The sequence below is a fragment of the Hemiscyllium ocellatum genome, chromosome 14, assembly GCF_020745735.1.
Source record: "Hemiscyllium ocellatum isolate sHemOce1 chromosome 14, sHemOce1.pat.X.cur, whole genome shotgun sequence".
Lineage (NCBI taxonomy): Eukaryota > Metazoa > Chordata > Chondrichthyes > Orectolobiformes > Hemiscylliidae > Hemiscyllium > Hemiscyllium ocellatum.
The window spans coordinates 23,705,306-23,721,078 of NC_083414.1; the positions used below are offsets into that span (position 1 = coordinate 23,705,306).

At 48.7% G+C, this 15,773-nt stretch overlaps 1 protein-coding gene across 1 annotated transcript in view; it reads left to right on the forward strand.

The window, feature by feature from the left end:
- Positions 1 to 12,643: 12,643 nt before the first annotated feature.
- The window catches only part of LOC132822106 (POC1 centriolar protein homolog A-like), a 148,607-nt gene continuing 145,477 nt past the window's right edge, over positions 12,644 to 15,773 (forward strand). The window contains exon 1 of the mRNA XM_060835142.1: positions 12,644 to 12,725. Within this exon, the coding sequence (XP_060691125.1) occupies positions 12,711 to 12,725 (15 nt within the window). The 5' untranslated portion in view covers positions 12,644 to 12,710. The remainder of the gene's footprint in view (positions 12,726 to 15,773) is intronic.

Here is a 15,773-nt window from a genome sequence, read left to right on the forward strand (position 1 = left end):
TTTGGGAGAGTTGTGTGAGATGTTGAACAGGGTCTTTCTTGACATCAGGAGCAATAAGCCACATTTTCCAATGAGATATCCAAATATAGTGATGAGATTCTCAACAGTATGTAGTGAATGGCCTATTAACTGGAATTTTCACTTATTACCAGCCTTACCTAGACCTTATCTTATCTGTTTAATATGAAGGTTCCTGTCCGACCATCCACTGGACTGAAACAAGGTACCGAAAATTCCCAACATAAAATTCAGAGCAAGTACTTGGTGACTCGAGCTCACACTTATTCCTCTGGATCTTCATCTTGGACACCCAGCACCACCATCACAGGGCACACTCCAGTCCAGCTGCTGCATGCAGACCACATCAACAGATATTGACATTCTACATATGCCAGCCTCTTTGCACCATCATGACACATCTCTACACTTCTGCATATCAATGCTTCATTTTGGAACGCACTGCAATCTCCCGTTGCAATGGCATTAAGAGGACATTTAATCTCCACAGGGGAAATACACTGAGTTCCAGGATTAGTATAGGCTGCATGCTAGAGTGGCTTGTTTGCTTTCTTAGTGCTCACCAACTCGATGCTCACAGCATTCCTGCCTTGCTTTGCCTTTTGCACTTTTCCCCCTCAGGCAGAGCTCACAGTATTTCTAGGCGTAAGTGAGGACTGCAGATGCTGAGAGTCAAGAGTGTGGCGCGGGAAAAGCACAGCAGGTCAGGAATTCATTTTGCCCGAATTGTCGATTTTCCTGCTCCTTGGATGCAGCCTGACCTGCTGTGCTTTTCCAGCAACGCACTCTTGACTCACAGCATTCTGTCTTGACTTGCTTTTTAGTGTAGACAAAGAGCCAGGCAGCTGGTTATGGTGGTCAGCGATTCTCAGTCAACAAAATGGTCATGTTGCTGCACGGTACCATGGTATGTTGTTCTCACACCGGCACCATGTGTCAGCTGTGAATGTACCAATTGCACAATGTGATTCAGCCATATTTCAAAGTCCAACAGGCAGAAACGGAAAACAGAAACACGAAGGAAATGTGTTTGCAAACGGACAGCAAACCTCGACAAATATCGCGGCTGTCCACGGAGAAACTAATTCCGACAGATTTCGAAGTACCAACTAACCCGACTGACAGTACAAGTCCTCAGGCACAACTGAGGTGAAGACTAAAGTTGACAAACCACCAGAACTAAAGAAAAACAAAGTACTCAACTGATAGATCCAATCGGCGCCTAACGGCGTCAACTGAGTGGTTACCCCGCAAGAAGTCCCTTACCATGTTCGGGAAACGGCGATGAGTGGTTAGCATAATCCCGAGACTCCAGAGTTCCAATTTAGCCAATAGTGGGAGATGGGTGGTATCAGCGCATTGTAAAGTCTTCTGCATAATAGTGTATTGTTCTGTTACCTTTCTTATATTGCTGTGCTACTTTTCTTCATGTCAATTAAATCAGAGATTATTTTGTCCTTAAACGTCTGTCTGCTTCCTTTTGTTGCATCCTGATAAATAAGTCCAGCGTCCAGAACAAGAGGCTGGGAGCAATTCAAACTGCTGAGAAGTCGTGATGGATGGCAGTTTAAGGAAGGGGAGAAAGTCTCAGATACAGTCACATAGATGGGTTAACTCCAGGAAGGGTGAGAGAGGTCGGCACCGAGGGCTGCTGTTTTGCTGTTTTGGAAAATGTAGGAGGTGATGGATTCTCAGGGGAACATAGCACGAACAGCCAAGTTTCTGGTATTGAGACTGGCTCTAATGCAATGAGGGGTACGTCAGCTTCCAAGAGATCAATTGTGTTAGGGGATTCTGTAGTCAGAGGTACAGACAGACGTTTCTGTGGCCAACAGAGAAAAAGAAGAATGGTGTGTTTTTTCGCTGGTGCCAGGATCAAGGATGTCTCCAAGAGGGTGCAGAATGTTCTCACGGGGGAGAGGGGCCAGCAGGAGGTCATTGTCCACATTGGAACCAACGACATTGGAAGGGAAAAAGTTGAGACTCTGAAGGGAGATTATAGAGAGTTAGGCAGAAATTTAAAAAGGAGGTCCTCAAGGGTAGTAATATCTGGATTACTCCCAGTGCTACGAGCTAGTGAGGGCAGGAATATGAAGATAGAGCAGATGAATGCATGGCTGAGGAGCTGGTGTATGGGAGAAGGATTCGCATTTTTGGATTATTGGAATCTCTTTTGGGGTAGAAGTGACCTGTACAAGAGGGACAGATTGCACCTAAATTGGAAGGGGACTAATATACTGGCAGAGACATTTGCTAGAACTGTTTGGGAGGATTTAAACTAGTAAGGTGGGGGTGTGGGACCCAGGGTGATAGTGAGGAAAGAGATCAATCTGAGACGGGTACAGCTGAGAACAGAAGTGAGTCAAACAGTCAAGGCAGGCAGGGACAAGGTAGGACTAATAAATTAAATTTCAGGGATGGGCAGGACTGGCAGCTTAATGTTCCAGGATACAAATGATCCAGGAAGGATAGAAAGGGAGGCAAGAGAGGAGGGGAAGTGGCATTTTTGATAAGGGATAACATTACAGCTGTGCTGAGGGAGGATATTCCCAGAAATACATCCAGGGAAGTTATTTGGGTGGAACTGAGAAATAAGAAAGGGATGATCACCTTATTGGGATTGTATTATAGACTCCCCAATAGTCAGAGGGAAATTGAAAAACAAACTTGTAAGGAGATCTCAGCTATCTGTAAGAATAATAGGGTAGTTATGGTAGGGATTTTAACTTTCCAAACATTGACTGGGACTGCTATAGTGTTAAAGGTTGAGATGGAAAGGAATTTCTTAAGTGTGTACAAAACAATTTTCTGATTCAGTATGTGGGTGTACCTACTAGAGAAGGTGCAAAACTTGACCTACTCTTGGGAAATAAGGCAGGGCAGGTGACTGAGGTGTCAGTGGGGGAGCACTTTGGGACCAGCGACCATAATTCAATCCGTTTTAAAATAGTGATGGAAAAGGATAGACCAGATCTAAAAGTTGAAGTCCTAAATTGGAGAAAGGCCAATTTTGATGGTATTAGGCAAGAACTTTCGAAAGCTGATTGGAGGCAGATGTTTGCTGATCAAGGGATGGCTGGAAAATTGGAAGCCTTCAGAAATGAGATAACAAGAATCCAGAGAAAGTATATTCCTGTTACGGTGAAAGGGAAGGCTGGTAGGTATAGGGAATGCTGGATGACTAAAGAAATTGAGGTTCTGGATTAGTGGTGCAGGAAGAGCACAGCAGTTCAGGCAGCATCCAAGGAGCAGCGAAATCGACATTTCGGGCAAAAGCCCTTCATCAAGAATAAAGGCAGAGAGCCTGAAGTGTGGAGAGTTAAGCTAGAGGAGGGTGGGGGTGGGGAGAAATAGCATAGAGTACAATACGTGAGTTGGGGAGGGGATGAAGGTGATAGGTCAGGGAGGAGAGGGTGGAGTGGATAGGTGGAAAAGGAGATAGGCAGGTAGGATAAGTCCGGACAAGTCATGAGGACAGTGCTGAGCTGGAAGTTTGGAACTAAGGTGAGGTGGGGGAAAGGGAAATGAAGAAACTGTTGAAGTCCACATTGATGCCCTGGGGTTGAAGTGTTCCGAGGCGGAAGATGAGGCATTCTTCCTCTAGGCGTCTGGTGGTGAGGGACCGGCGCTGAAGGAGACCCAGGGCCTCCATATCCTCGGCAGGTCCACACCCCCCTACAACCCACCCTCCCATCCTGGCACCTTCCCCTGCCACTGCAGGAACTGTAAAACCTGCGCCCACACCTCCTCCCTCACGTCCATCCAAGGCCCTAAAGGAGCCTTCCACATCCATCAGAGTTTTACCTGCACATCCACTAATATCATTTATTGTATCCGTTGCTCCCGATGCGGTCTCCTCTACATTGGGGAGACTGGGCCCCTCCTAGCAGAACGCTTTAGGGAACATCTCCGGGACACCTGCACCAATCAACCACACCACCCGTGGCCCAACATTTCAACTCCCCTCTCACTTTGCCGAGGACATAGAAGTCCTGGGCCTCCTTCACCGCCGCTCCCTCACCACCAGACGCCTGGAGGAAGAACGCCTCATAGACTGTAGGGATTTAGATGGTGATATCTTGTAAAATGTCCAGATTAGAGAGGAGGAAGTGCTGGATGTCTTGAAACGGTTAAAAGTGGATATATCCCCAGGACCTGAACAGGTGTACTTGAGAACTCTGTGGGAAGCTAGAGAAGTGATTGGTGGGCCTCTTGCTGAGATATTTGTATCATCGATAGTCACAGGTGAGGTGTCGGAAGACTGGAGGTTGGCAAACTTGGTGCCACTGTTTAAGAAGGGCAGTAAAGACCAGCCGGGGAACTATAGACCGGTGAGCCTGACCTTGGTGGTGGGCAAGTTGTTGGAGGGGATCCTGAGGGACCGGATGTACATGTATTTGGAAAGGCAAGGACTGATTCAGGATAGTCAACATGGCTTTGTGTGTGGGAAATCATGTCTCACAAACTTGATTGAGTTTTTTGAAGAAGTAACAAAGAAAATTGATGACAGCAGAGTAGTAGATGTGATCTATGTGGACTTCAGTAAGGCATTCGACAAGGTTCCCCATGGGAGACTGATTAGCAAGGTTAGATCTCATGGAAAGCAGGGAGAACTAGCCATTTGGATACAGAACTGGCTCAAAAGTAGAAGACAGAGGGTGGTGATGGAGGGTTGTTTTTCAGACTGGAGGCCTGTGACCAGTGGAGTGCCATAAGGATCGGTGTTGGGCCCTCTACTTTTTGTCATTTACATAAATGATTTGGATGCGAGCATAAGAGGTACAGTTAGTAAGTTTGCAGATTACACCAAAATTGGAGGTGGAGTGGACAGCAAAGAGGGTTACCTCAGATTACAACAGGATCCGGACCAGATGGGCCAATGGGCTGAGAAGTGGCAGATGAAGTTTAATTCAGATAAATGCGAGGTGCTGCATTTTGGGAAAGCAAATCTTAGCAGGACTTAAACACTTAACGGTAAGGTCCTAGGGAGTGTTGCTGAATAAAGAGACCTTGGAGTGCAGGTTCATAGCTCCTTGAAAGTGGAATCTCAGATAATTAGGATAGTGAAGAAGACGTTTGGTATGCTTTCCTTTATTGGTCAGAGTATTGAATACAGGAGTTGGGAGGTCATGTTGCGACTGTACAGGACATTGGTTGGGCCACTGTTAGAATATTGTGTGCAATTCTGGTCTCCTTCCTATCGGAAAGATGTTGTGAAACTTGAAAGGGTTCAGAAAAGATTTACAAGAATGTTGTCATGGTTGGAGGATCTGAGCTACAGGGAGAGGCTGAACAGGCTCAGGCTGTTTTCCCTGGAATGTTGGAGGCTGAGGGGTGACCTTATAGAGGTTTACAAAATTATGAAGGGCATGGATAGGATAAATAGACACAGTCTTTTCCCTGGGGTCGGTGAGTGCAGAAGTAGAGGGCATAGGTTTAGGGTGAGAGGGGAAAGATATAAAAGCGACCTAAGGGACAACTTTTACATGCAGAGGGTGGTACGTGTATGGAATGAACTGCCAGAGGATGTGGTGGAGGCTGGTACAATTGCAACATTTAAAAGGCATTTGGATGGGTATATGAATAGGAAGGGTTTGGAAGGATATGGGCCCGGTGCTGGCAGGTGGGACTAGATTGGGTTGGGATGTCTGGTCGGCATGGGCAGGTTGGACCAAAGGGTCTGTTTCCATGCTGTACATCTCTATGACTCCGACTCTAAGTCAGAAGTAAACTGTCAGAAAAACAGAATTCCTACAGAGCGGAGAGGTTGTTTTCCATTGTCAGAGAGGCTAGAACCCGAGGGCATAAGTTCAGAATAAGGGATCACCCAGTTAGAACACAGGAGGATTACTTTTTCTGAGGGAGTCATGAATCTGTGGATTTCATTGCTGCAGAAGGTTATTGAGGCCATGCATTTCAATATATTTGAGGCTGAGGTAGACAGATTTCTAATCAGTAAATGAATCAAGTGATACAGGGAAAAGGCAGGTTGATAGAGTTGTGAATTATCAGATCAATCGTGATCTCACTGAATGGCTCACTGAATGGGCCAAATGGCCTTCTGCTCCTAAGCCTATGAGAGACTGGTTTGAGAGACAGCAATATGAGAACAGCATTGATTTTTCTGTGTCTGTCTTCCTCTTGAGACTGCGAATAACAGAAGTTATCCTTTGCTCTATAATGACCTTCTGTCTGAGGATGGGGAATGCAACTATATATTGATTTCTTTCTGCTTGTGTATGTGGCTAAGTGGATAATAACTTGTACATGTGGCATTAATGATTTTGGACTTAGATAGCATGGGTAATGCTCCATAAATTACTAATGAATGTTTAAATAAACCTGAGCATCCATTTCACCATATAGATTTCACTATGCAGCAATTAAATACAATATGTGAACAGGAATAACTGTTTCTAAGATATAATTTGATACTATTGGTAGAAAATAATACATTTTCTGCGCTTAATGTTGTGTTAGTTTCGCTCAAATTTAAACATAGAAATTCCTGATTTCAACAAATTGCTATTTCTGAGATTCTCCAAATAACATAGGAGAGATTTCCTCTAATCATTATTTGAAAGTGAACATGGATTTTCTTTTGTCTATGTCTTTCCAACTGATCTATATCTTGCTTGATCCTTTGAAATCCCTTCTCACTATACACAATGTCTCCAAATGTTTGTGACACCTGCAAACTTACTAATCAGATCACCAGCATTTTCATCCAAATCATTCATATATATTACAAACAACACAAGTTTCAGCACTGTTCCTTTCAGACCACCGCTGATCAGTCAGATCTCCAGTCAGAAAACATCTCAGATTATTGATCAGATGGGCCAATGGGCTGAGGAGTGGCAGATGGAATTTAATTTAGAAAAATGCGAGGTGCTGCATTTTGGAAAAGCAAATCTTCACAAGACTTATACACTTAATGGTAAGGTCCAAGGGTGTGTAGCTGAACAAAGCGACCTTGGAGTGCAGGTTCATAGCTCCTTGAAAGTGGGGTCACAGGTAGATAGGATAGTGAAGAAGGTGTTTGGTATGTTTTCCTTTATTAATCAGATCATTGAGTATAGGACTTGGGAGGTCATGTTGCAGCTGTACAGGACATTGGTTAGGCCACTGTTGGAATATTGCATGCAATTCTGGTCTCCCTTCTATAGGAAGGATGTTGTGAAACTTGAAAGGGTTCAGAAAAGATTTCCCTCCTATCGGAAGGATGTTGTGAAACTTGAAAGGGTTCAGAAAAGATTTACAAGGATGTTGCCAGCGTTGGAGGATTTGAATCATAGAGAGAAGCTGAATAGGCTGAGGCTGTTTTCTCTGGACATCAGAAGCTCAGCGGTTACCTGATAGAGGTTTATAAAATCATGAGGAGCCTGGATAGGATAAATAGACAAAGTCTTTTCCATGGAGTGGGGGAGTCCAGAACTAGAGGGCATAAGTTTAGGGTGAGGGGGGAAAGATATAATAGGGTCCTAAGGGACTTTTTCACGCAGAGGGTGGTGCATGTATGGAATGAGCTGCCAGAGATAGTGGTGGAGGCTAGTACAATTGTAATGTTTAAAAGCATCTGGATGGATATATGAATAAGAAGGGTTTAGAGCGTCGAAGGCTGAGGAGTGACCTCATAGAGGTTTATAAACTCATGAGGGACATGGATAGGATAAGTCGACAAAGTCTTTTCCTGAGGTAGGGGGGGAGGGGGATCCAGAACTAGAGGACATAGGTTTAGGGTGAGAGGGGAAAGATATAAAAGGGACCTAAGGGGCAACCTTTTCATGCAGAGGGTGGTGCCTGTATGGAATGAGCTGCCAGAGGTAGTGATGGAGGCTGTTGAAATTGCAACATTTAAAAGGCATCTGGATAGGTATATGAATAAGAAGAATTTAGATGGATATGGGCCAAGTGTTGGCAAATGGGACTAGATTAGTTTGGGATATCTGGTTGGCATAGATGAGTTGAACTGAAGGGTCTCTTCCCATGCTGTACATCCCTATGATTCTATAACTACTCTCTGCCTCCTATGGCCAAGCTAATTTTGCATCCAATGTGCCAACTCACCAAGGTTTCCATGTGATTCAATTTTCTGGACCAGCCTACCATAAAGGAACCTTGTCAAATGCTTTAAAAAAGTCCAAGTTGACAACATTTACTGGTTTGTTGTCATCAATCATTTTTGTCACTTTCTCAAAAAACTCAATCAAGTTTGAGAGACAAGATCTCTGCTGCAAAAATCCATGCTGATTATTCCCAATAGGTTCATTCTTCTCTAAATGCAGGAAAAGACTGTCCCTAAAAATTTTCTTCATTAATTTCTCTATCACTAATGTGAAGCTCACTGGCCTAATTTTACTGGATTATTCTTGTTATCTGTCGTAAAAAAGGAACAATGTTGGCCATTCTCCAGGATTGTAGAACCTTGTCTATGGCTAAAGACCATGCAAAGATCTCTGTCAAGGCCCCAGCAATCTCCATCCTTGCATTCCAAAATAATTCTCATCAGGCTCAGGGTCTTGTCTACCTTAATGTTTTTCAAGACACCTCCTCCTTCTTAATATCGACATGCCTCAGAGTACCATGAAACCCCCCTCAAATCTACCATCATCCATGCCTTGAATTTTCGTGAATACCATTGTGAGATACTCATTAAGGACCTCACACACTTCCTCTGGCTCTACATATTAATTCCCTCCTTTGTTCTTAGGTGAACCTTTCCTTTCCCTTATGGTCACTATTCCCAAAATGCTCCCCCACTGAAACTTCAATAACCTGGTTAGGCTCATTCTCCAATACTAGGTCTAATATTGCCCCTTCCCTAATTGGACTATCTACATATTGTTTTAAGAATCCCTCCCGAATGCGACTAACAAATTCTACTCCATCCACGCCCGTGGCACAAAGTCCCAGTGAATATTGGCAAGGCTCAACACCTGGCCTATGTCCCACTTTACCATTACCATCAAGCCAGAGGATCAATTTTTCTTGCTGGAATAATATTATTAAGCTGGAGAGGGTCCAGAAGAGATTTACCAAGATGTTTCCATGAGTTATAAGGAGAGGCTGGATAGGCTGGGAGTTTTTTTCACTGGCGTTTGAGAGTTGAACCTTACAGAGGTTGATAAAATCATGAGGGACATAGATAAGGTGAATAGCAGGTGTCTTTTCCCTAGGGTGGAGGATTTCAAGAGTAGGGGGCATAGTTTTAAGGTGAGAGGATAAAGATTTGAAAAAGACATGAGGGACAATTCTTTTTCCACAGAGAGTAGTTCATGTGTGGAATGAGCTTCCAGAGGAAGTGCTGTGTGTAGGCATATGAATAAGTCCATGCATTAGAAATGTTTGGAGGGATATGGGCCAAGTGCAGGCAGGTGGGACAAGTTTAGTTTCGGATTATAGTTGGCACAGACTGGTTGGACCGAAGGGTCTGTTTCAGTGCTGTATGACTTCATGACTCTGTAAATAAAATTACCCACAACAACAACCCTACATCTTCCTATGATCTACCTACATATCTGTTCCTCTATTTCCTGCTGGCTATTGGGAGGGCTATAGTATACTTCCATGATGGTCATTGCATGTTGCTTATTCCTAAGTTTTACCAATATTGCTTTATTGGATGAGCCCTCCAAGATGTCCTCACCTGGAACAATTGTGCCATTCTCCTTAATCAGTAATGTAACTCCCGCACCCCTTATAAATCCCTCTCTGTCATACCTGAAACATCTAAACCGTGGAATGCTGAGCTGTCAGTCCTGCCCCTCCCTCAGCTAAGTTTCTGTAATGGCTACTACTTTGCTGTCCCATGTACTAATCCAGGTTCTAAGCTCATCTGCCTTACCTGTTATACTCGTTGCATTAAAATAAATACACTGCTAGTCTTGTTGCAGTCATTAACCTGGCCCTGCCTGTTCTTCCTCCTAGATTTATTTTGTTTAGCCCCTCTCTCCTCTGCAAACACTCCACGTGCTGACCTAGTGCTCTGGTTCCCACCCATTAGTTTAAACTGTCCCCAGTGGCACGAGCAAATCTCCCCATAAGGATATTGGTGCCCCCTTCAGTTTGGGCACAACCTGTCCTTTTTGTACAGGTCATTCCTTCCCTGGAAGAGATCATAAGACCATAAGACCATATGACACAGGAGTGGAAGTAAGGCCATTCGGCCCACCGAGTCCACTCCGCCATTCAATCATGGCTGATGTGTATTTCAACTCCACTTACCCGCATTCTCCCCGTAGCCCTTAATTCCCTGTGACATCAAGAATCTATCAATCTCTACCTTGAACCCCTTGATCCCAATGATCCAGATATCTGAAGCCTTCCCTCCTATACCAGCTCTTCAGCCATGCATTCAACTGTATTATCTTCTTAGTTCTGGCCTCACTAACATGTGGCACAGTGAATACTCCTATGATTGCATCGCCAGAGGTGCTGATTTTAAACTTCCTACCTTAGATCCTAAATTCTCTTTGCAGGACCTATCTTTCTGCCTATATCTATGATCTATGCACAACGATCTATGGCTACTCACCCTCCTCTTTCAGAATATCCCGTTCCTGCTCAGAGACCTAATTGACCCTGGCATCAGGGCAGCAATACACCATCCTGAAGTCCCGCTTGTGGCCACACAAACGTCTGTGTCTCTGGCTACAGAATCTCTCTCACTACCATTTGTCTACACTTCAACCCTTCCTGCCTTACACCATGCCAGTCATGGTAGCACTGTTCTGGTTGCTGCTGTTGCATTCCTCTGAAAGGCCATTCCTAACCCGCCAGGTATCCAACACGACATATCTGTATGAGAGGGGAATAGCCACTGGGGGACTTCTGCACTCCCTGTCTTGTCTTCCTGCTAGTCACCCAACTCTTTTCTGTCTGTGTAGCTCTTGCTGCTAGTATGACCAGCTTGCTAAATGTGCTATGCATGATATTCTCAGCCTCATTGATGCTCCATAGTGAGTCCTTCTGCAGCCCCAGATGCTTCATGCAGTCAAATAGAAGCTGTAGCTGAACACACTTCCTGCATCTGTTGTTACCATGGATACTGGCAATGTCCCTGATTTCCCACATATTTCAGGAGGAAGACTCTAAAGGGTTGGGTTCTCTCACACAGGCACTATTTCCCTTTACTTTTATGATTTATTTTCACCTAGCTTAAGCTTTTTGTACTGAACTTTCCCTGATTCATCAAGCTTTTAAAAAAAAATTGCTGGTTAACTTTTGCTAGTTTTCTAGGTAGGCAAAAATCACTTTCTTCCTGTCCGTTTACATTCCTATTAAGTATATTTTCTTTTCTCTCTCTTTTAAACTTGACATAACGAGTCACATATTGCATAAAAAGAGAGCATGTCTGATAGCCATTGTATGGTTTGCCAGCTCATTATACAGGCTTAGCTGCTGTTCATGACAAAGGTTGCTGCCACCATCCTCTTTTAGTGTAGAAAACTCCAGGACCTGCTTTGTCTAGGATGGCAGAGCAAAACTCCTTCCTGGTTTAACTCGAAGAATTTACTGACATGTTTTTACATGTGAACAATTAATTACAGGTTACAGTATATTGATATGATTGGCAATGTAGCAGAAATTTTGAGGAGAACCATGTGTTAGATCTCACTCCTTTGAGATCCTAGCCCGTTTACAGTGTTCAAGTTTCATCCTTTGTATTTTGAATACACCTAGGCTCACAGGTATGTCCATGATGTTCAAAGTTCCAAGAGAGCCACATCCTGAGATCCACTATCAGTACCATGTGTTGCCATATACTCACTCACAATCTCCCTCTCTCCAACAGCACTGTTCATGCTGGCTCAGAGCAGCACAGTTCCCCAGTTCCACTTCATCCTCTGGCTGTGAACATGCTAACAAGAAACTTTTTCTTGTTATGAGAGAAAACTTGGAGAAAAATGTAACTTCAAAGTAGCGAGTTGCTCAGATATTTATGACATGCACTATGGACTAGGGATGATGAGCGGTGGAGGGAAGAGGGGTAGAGGGTGATGGAGTGGAGGGAAGAAGGGTAGGAGTGATGGGCAGTGGAAGGAAGAGAGGTGGGGGTGGAGGGAACAGGGGTGGAGTGATGGGGCAGAGGGAAGAGGGGTAGGAGTGTTAGGTGGTGGAGGGAAGTGGGGTAGGGGGTGATGGGGCGTGGAGGGAAGAGTTGAAAGGGATGGTGGAGGGAAGGGGGTTAAGGGGCGATGGGGATACAGGGAAGAGGGTTAGAGATGATGCGGAGGTGGAGGGAAGAGGGGACTTGAAGCTGAACTACCTGGCTCACAGGTAGGAAATACTGTGCTGCAAGAGGCCCTTTTAACTAAGAGAATTTCCAGCACAGAAACAGACTCTTCAGCCCCTTATGTCCACACTGATTATCAAACATCCATCTTTTCTGTAGCACTTGGCCCATACGCCTTCTGGATATTTTCGAATCAACCTGTTCAGACATGTTATGACACTCCTGTGGAGCAGGTGGGTCTTGAGACCCAGGGCAGGAGAAGGGACACTATCACTGTGCCACAAGAGCAGGTTGAGCGACTGATATGTGTCGGCAGACGGCAATGTGGCCTGTGCCTTTAAGGCAGGAAGGGGCGTGGCTTAGCGGCAGCGGCGGCGGCGGCGGGGTAACCAGGGAGACGGCGGGAGCGCTGGGCCCAGGCGCTAACGGCACGGGCTCGAGCCCAGCAGGCAGGATGAGCACCTCCCCGGTACGGTGACCCGCGCGCTCCCCCGCCCCCCCACCCACATTCATCCTTTATATCGCCCGTTGGGGCCTCGGGCAAACCCTGGCGTTTGGGTTGGAAGGTTAGCAGGAAGGGATTTGGGGATAAGAGAGAACGGGGAGGGAGGAAAGAACTGAGAACAGGGATAGGGTTGGAGGAGAGGGGTGAGAGGGCGATGGGGTGGAGGGATAAGGGATGGAGGGAAGAGATGGGGCAGTGGAAGAGATGAGGGATGGAGGGAAGAGGGCTAGAGGTGACGGATAGGTGTGGAGGGAAGAGGGAAAGGGGGTCTGGGTGGGTATATGAATAGAAAGGGTTTGGAGGGATATGGGCCAAGTGCTGGCAGGTGGGATATCTGGTCGGGCATGGACAGGTTGGACTGAAGGGTCTGTTTCCATGCTGTACATCTCTGTGACTAAGACTCTGTGATCGGGGTGTGGAGGGGTGGGGGTGTGTGTGTGGATGGTAGCAGGTAATGGGGGGGGAGGTGTGGATGGTAGGGGTAATAGGGCGGCTGTGGAGGGTAGGCAGTGTAATGGGGTGCGTGGAGGGTAGTGGATGTAATGGGGAGGCGTGGAGGTAATGGGGGGTGTGGAGGGTGGGGATGTATGGGGTGCGTGGAGGGTGGGGTGGGGTTGTGGGGTGCGTGGATGGTAGGGGAGGAACGGGGTGCGTGGAGGGTAGGGGAGGAACAGGGTGCGTGGAGGGTGGGGGGAGAACGGGGTGCGTGCAGGGTGGGGTGGGGGTATGGGGTGCGTGGAGGATGGGGTGCGTGGAGGGTGGGGTAGGGGTATGGGGTGCGTGTGGGGTGGGGTTGTGGGGTGCGTGAAGGGTGGGGTGGGGTTGTGGGGTGCGTGGAGGGTAGGGGAGGAATGGAGTGCGTGGAGGGTGGGGGGAGGAACGGGGTGCGTGGAGGGTGGGGGGAGGAACGGGGTGCGTGGAGGGTGGGATGGGGGTAGGGGGTGCGTGGAGGATGGGGTGGGGGTATGGGGTGCGTGGAGGGTGGGGTGGGGGTATGGGGTGCGTGGAGGGTGGGGTAGGGGTATGGGGTGCGTGTGGGGTGGGGTTGTGGGGGGCGTGGAGGTTGGGGTGGGGTTGTGGGGTGCGTGGAGGGTAGGGGAGGAAAGGGGTGCGTGCAGGGTGGGGGGGGAACGGGGTGCGTGCAGGGTGGGGGGGGAACGGGGTGCGTGGAGGGTGGGGGGGTATGGGGTGCGTGGAGGGTGGGGTGGGGTTGTGGGGTGCGTGGAGGGTGGGGTGGGGTGGGGGGTAATGGGGTGCGTGGAGGGTGGGGGGTAATGGGGTGCGTGGAGGGTGGGGGGTAATGGGGTGCGTAGGGGATAATGGGGTGCGTAGGGGGTAATGGGGTGCGTGGAGGTTAGGGGTAATGGGGTGCGTGGAGGGTAGGGGTAATGGGGAGGCGTGGAGGGTAGTGGATGTAATGGGGAAGTGTGGAGGTAATGGAGGGGTGTGGAGGGTAGGGGGTGAATGGTGTGCGTGGAGGGTAGGGGGGGTAATGGGGTGTGTGGAGGGTGGGGGGTAATGGGGTGCGTGGAGGGTGGGGATTAATGGGGTGCGTAGGGGGTAATGGGGTGCGTAGGGGGTAATGGGGTGCGTAGGGGGTAATGGGGTGCGTGGAGGGTAGGGGTAATGGGGAGGCGTGGAGGGTAGTGGATGTAATGGGGAAGTGTGGAGGTAATGGAGGGGTGTGGAGGGTAGGGGGTGAATGGAGTGCGTGGAGGGTAGGGGGGGTAATGGGGTGCGTGGAGGGTGGGGGGTAATGGGGTGCGTGGAGGGTGGGGGGTAATGGGGTGGGTGGGGGGTAATGGGGTGCGTAGGGGGTAACGGGGTGCGTGGAGGTTAGGGGTAATGGGGTGCGTGGAGGGTGGGGGGTAATGGGGAGGCGTGGAGGGTAGTGGATGTAATGGGGAAGTGTGGAGGTAATGGAGGGGTGTGGAGGGTAGGGGGGGTAATGGGGTGCGTGGAGGGTAGGGGGTGAATGGGGTGCGTGGAGGGTAGGGGGGTAATGGGGTGCGTGGAGGGTAGGGGGGGTAATGGGGTGCGTGGAGGGTAGGGGGGGTAATGGGGTGCGTGGAGGGTAGGGGGGTAATGGGGTGCGTGGAGGGTAGGGGGGTAATGGGGTGCGTGGAGGGTGGGGGGGTAATGGGGAGGGTGGGGGGGTAATGGGGTGCGTGGAGGGTAGGGGGGGTAATGGGGTGCATGGAGGGTGGGGGGGTAATGGGGTGCGTGGAGGGTGGGGGGGGTAATGGGGTGCGTGGAGGGTGGGGGTAATGGGGAGGCGTGGAGGGTAGGGGGGTAATGGGGAAGTGTGGAGGTAATGGAGGGGTGTGGAGGGTGGGGGGGTAATGGGGTGCGTGGAGGTTAGGGGTAATGGGGAGGCGTGGAGGGTAGTGGATGTAATGGGGAAGTGTGGAGGTAATGGAGGGGTGTGGAGGGTAGGGGGGGTAATGGGGTGCGTGGAGGGTAGGGGGGTAATGGGGTGCGTGGAGGGTAGGGGGGTAATGGGGTGCGTGGAGGGTGGGGGGGTAATGGGGAGGGTGGGGGGGTAATGGGGTGCGTGGAGGGTAGGGGGGGTAATGGGGTGCATGGAGGGTGGGGGGGTAATGGGGTGCGTGGAGGGTGGGGGGGGTAATGGGGTGCGTGGAGGGTGGGGGGTAATGGGGAGGCGTGGAGGGTAGGGGGGTAATGGGGAAGTGTGGAGGTAATGGAGGGGTGTGGAGGGTGGGGGGGTAATGGGGTGCGTGGAGGTTAGGGGTAATGGGGAGGCGTGGAGGGTAGTGGATGTAATGGGGAAGTGTGGAGGTAATGGAGGGGTGTGGAGGGTAGGGGGGGTAATGGGGTGCGTGGAGGGTAGGGGGGTAATGGGGTGCGTGGAGGGTAGGGGGGTAATGGGGTGCGTGGAGGGTAGGGGGGTAATGGGGTGCGTGGAGGGTGGGGGGTAATGGGGTGCGTGGAGGGTGGGGGGTAATGGGGTGCGTGGAGGGTGGGGGGTAATGGGGTGCGTGGAGGGTGGGG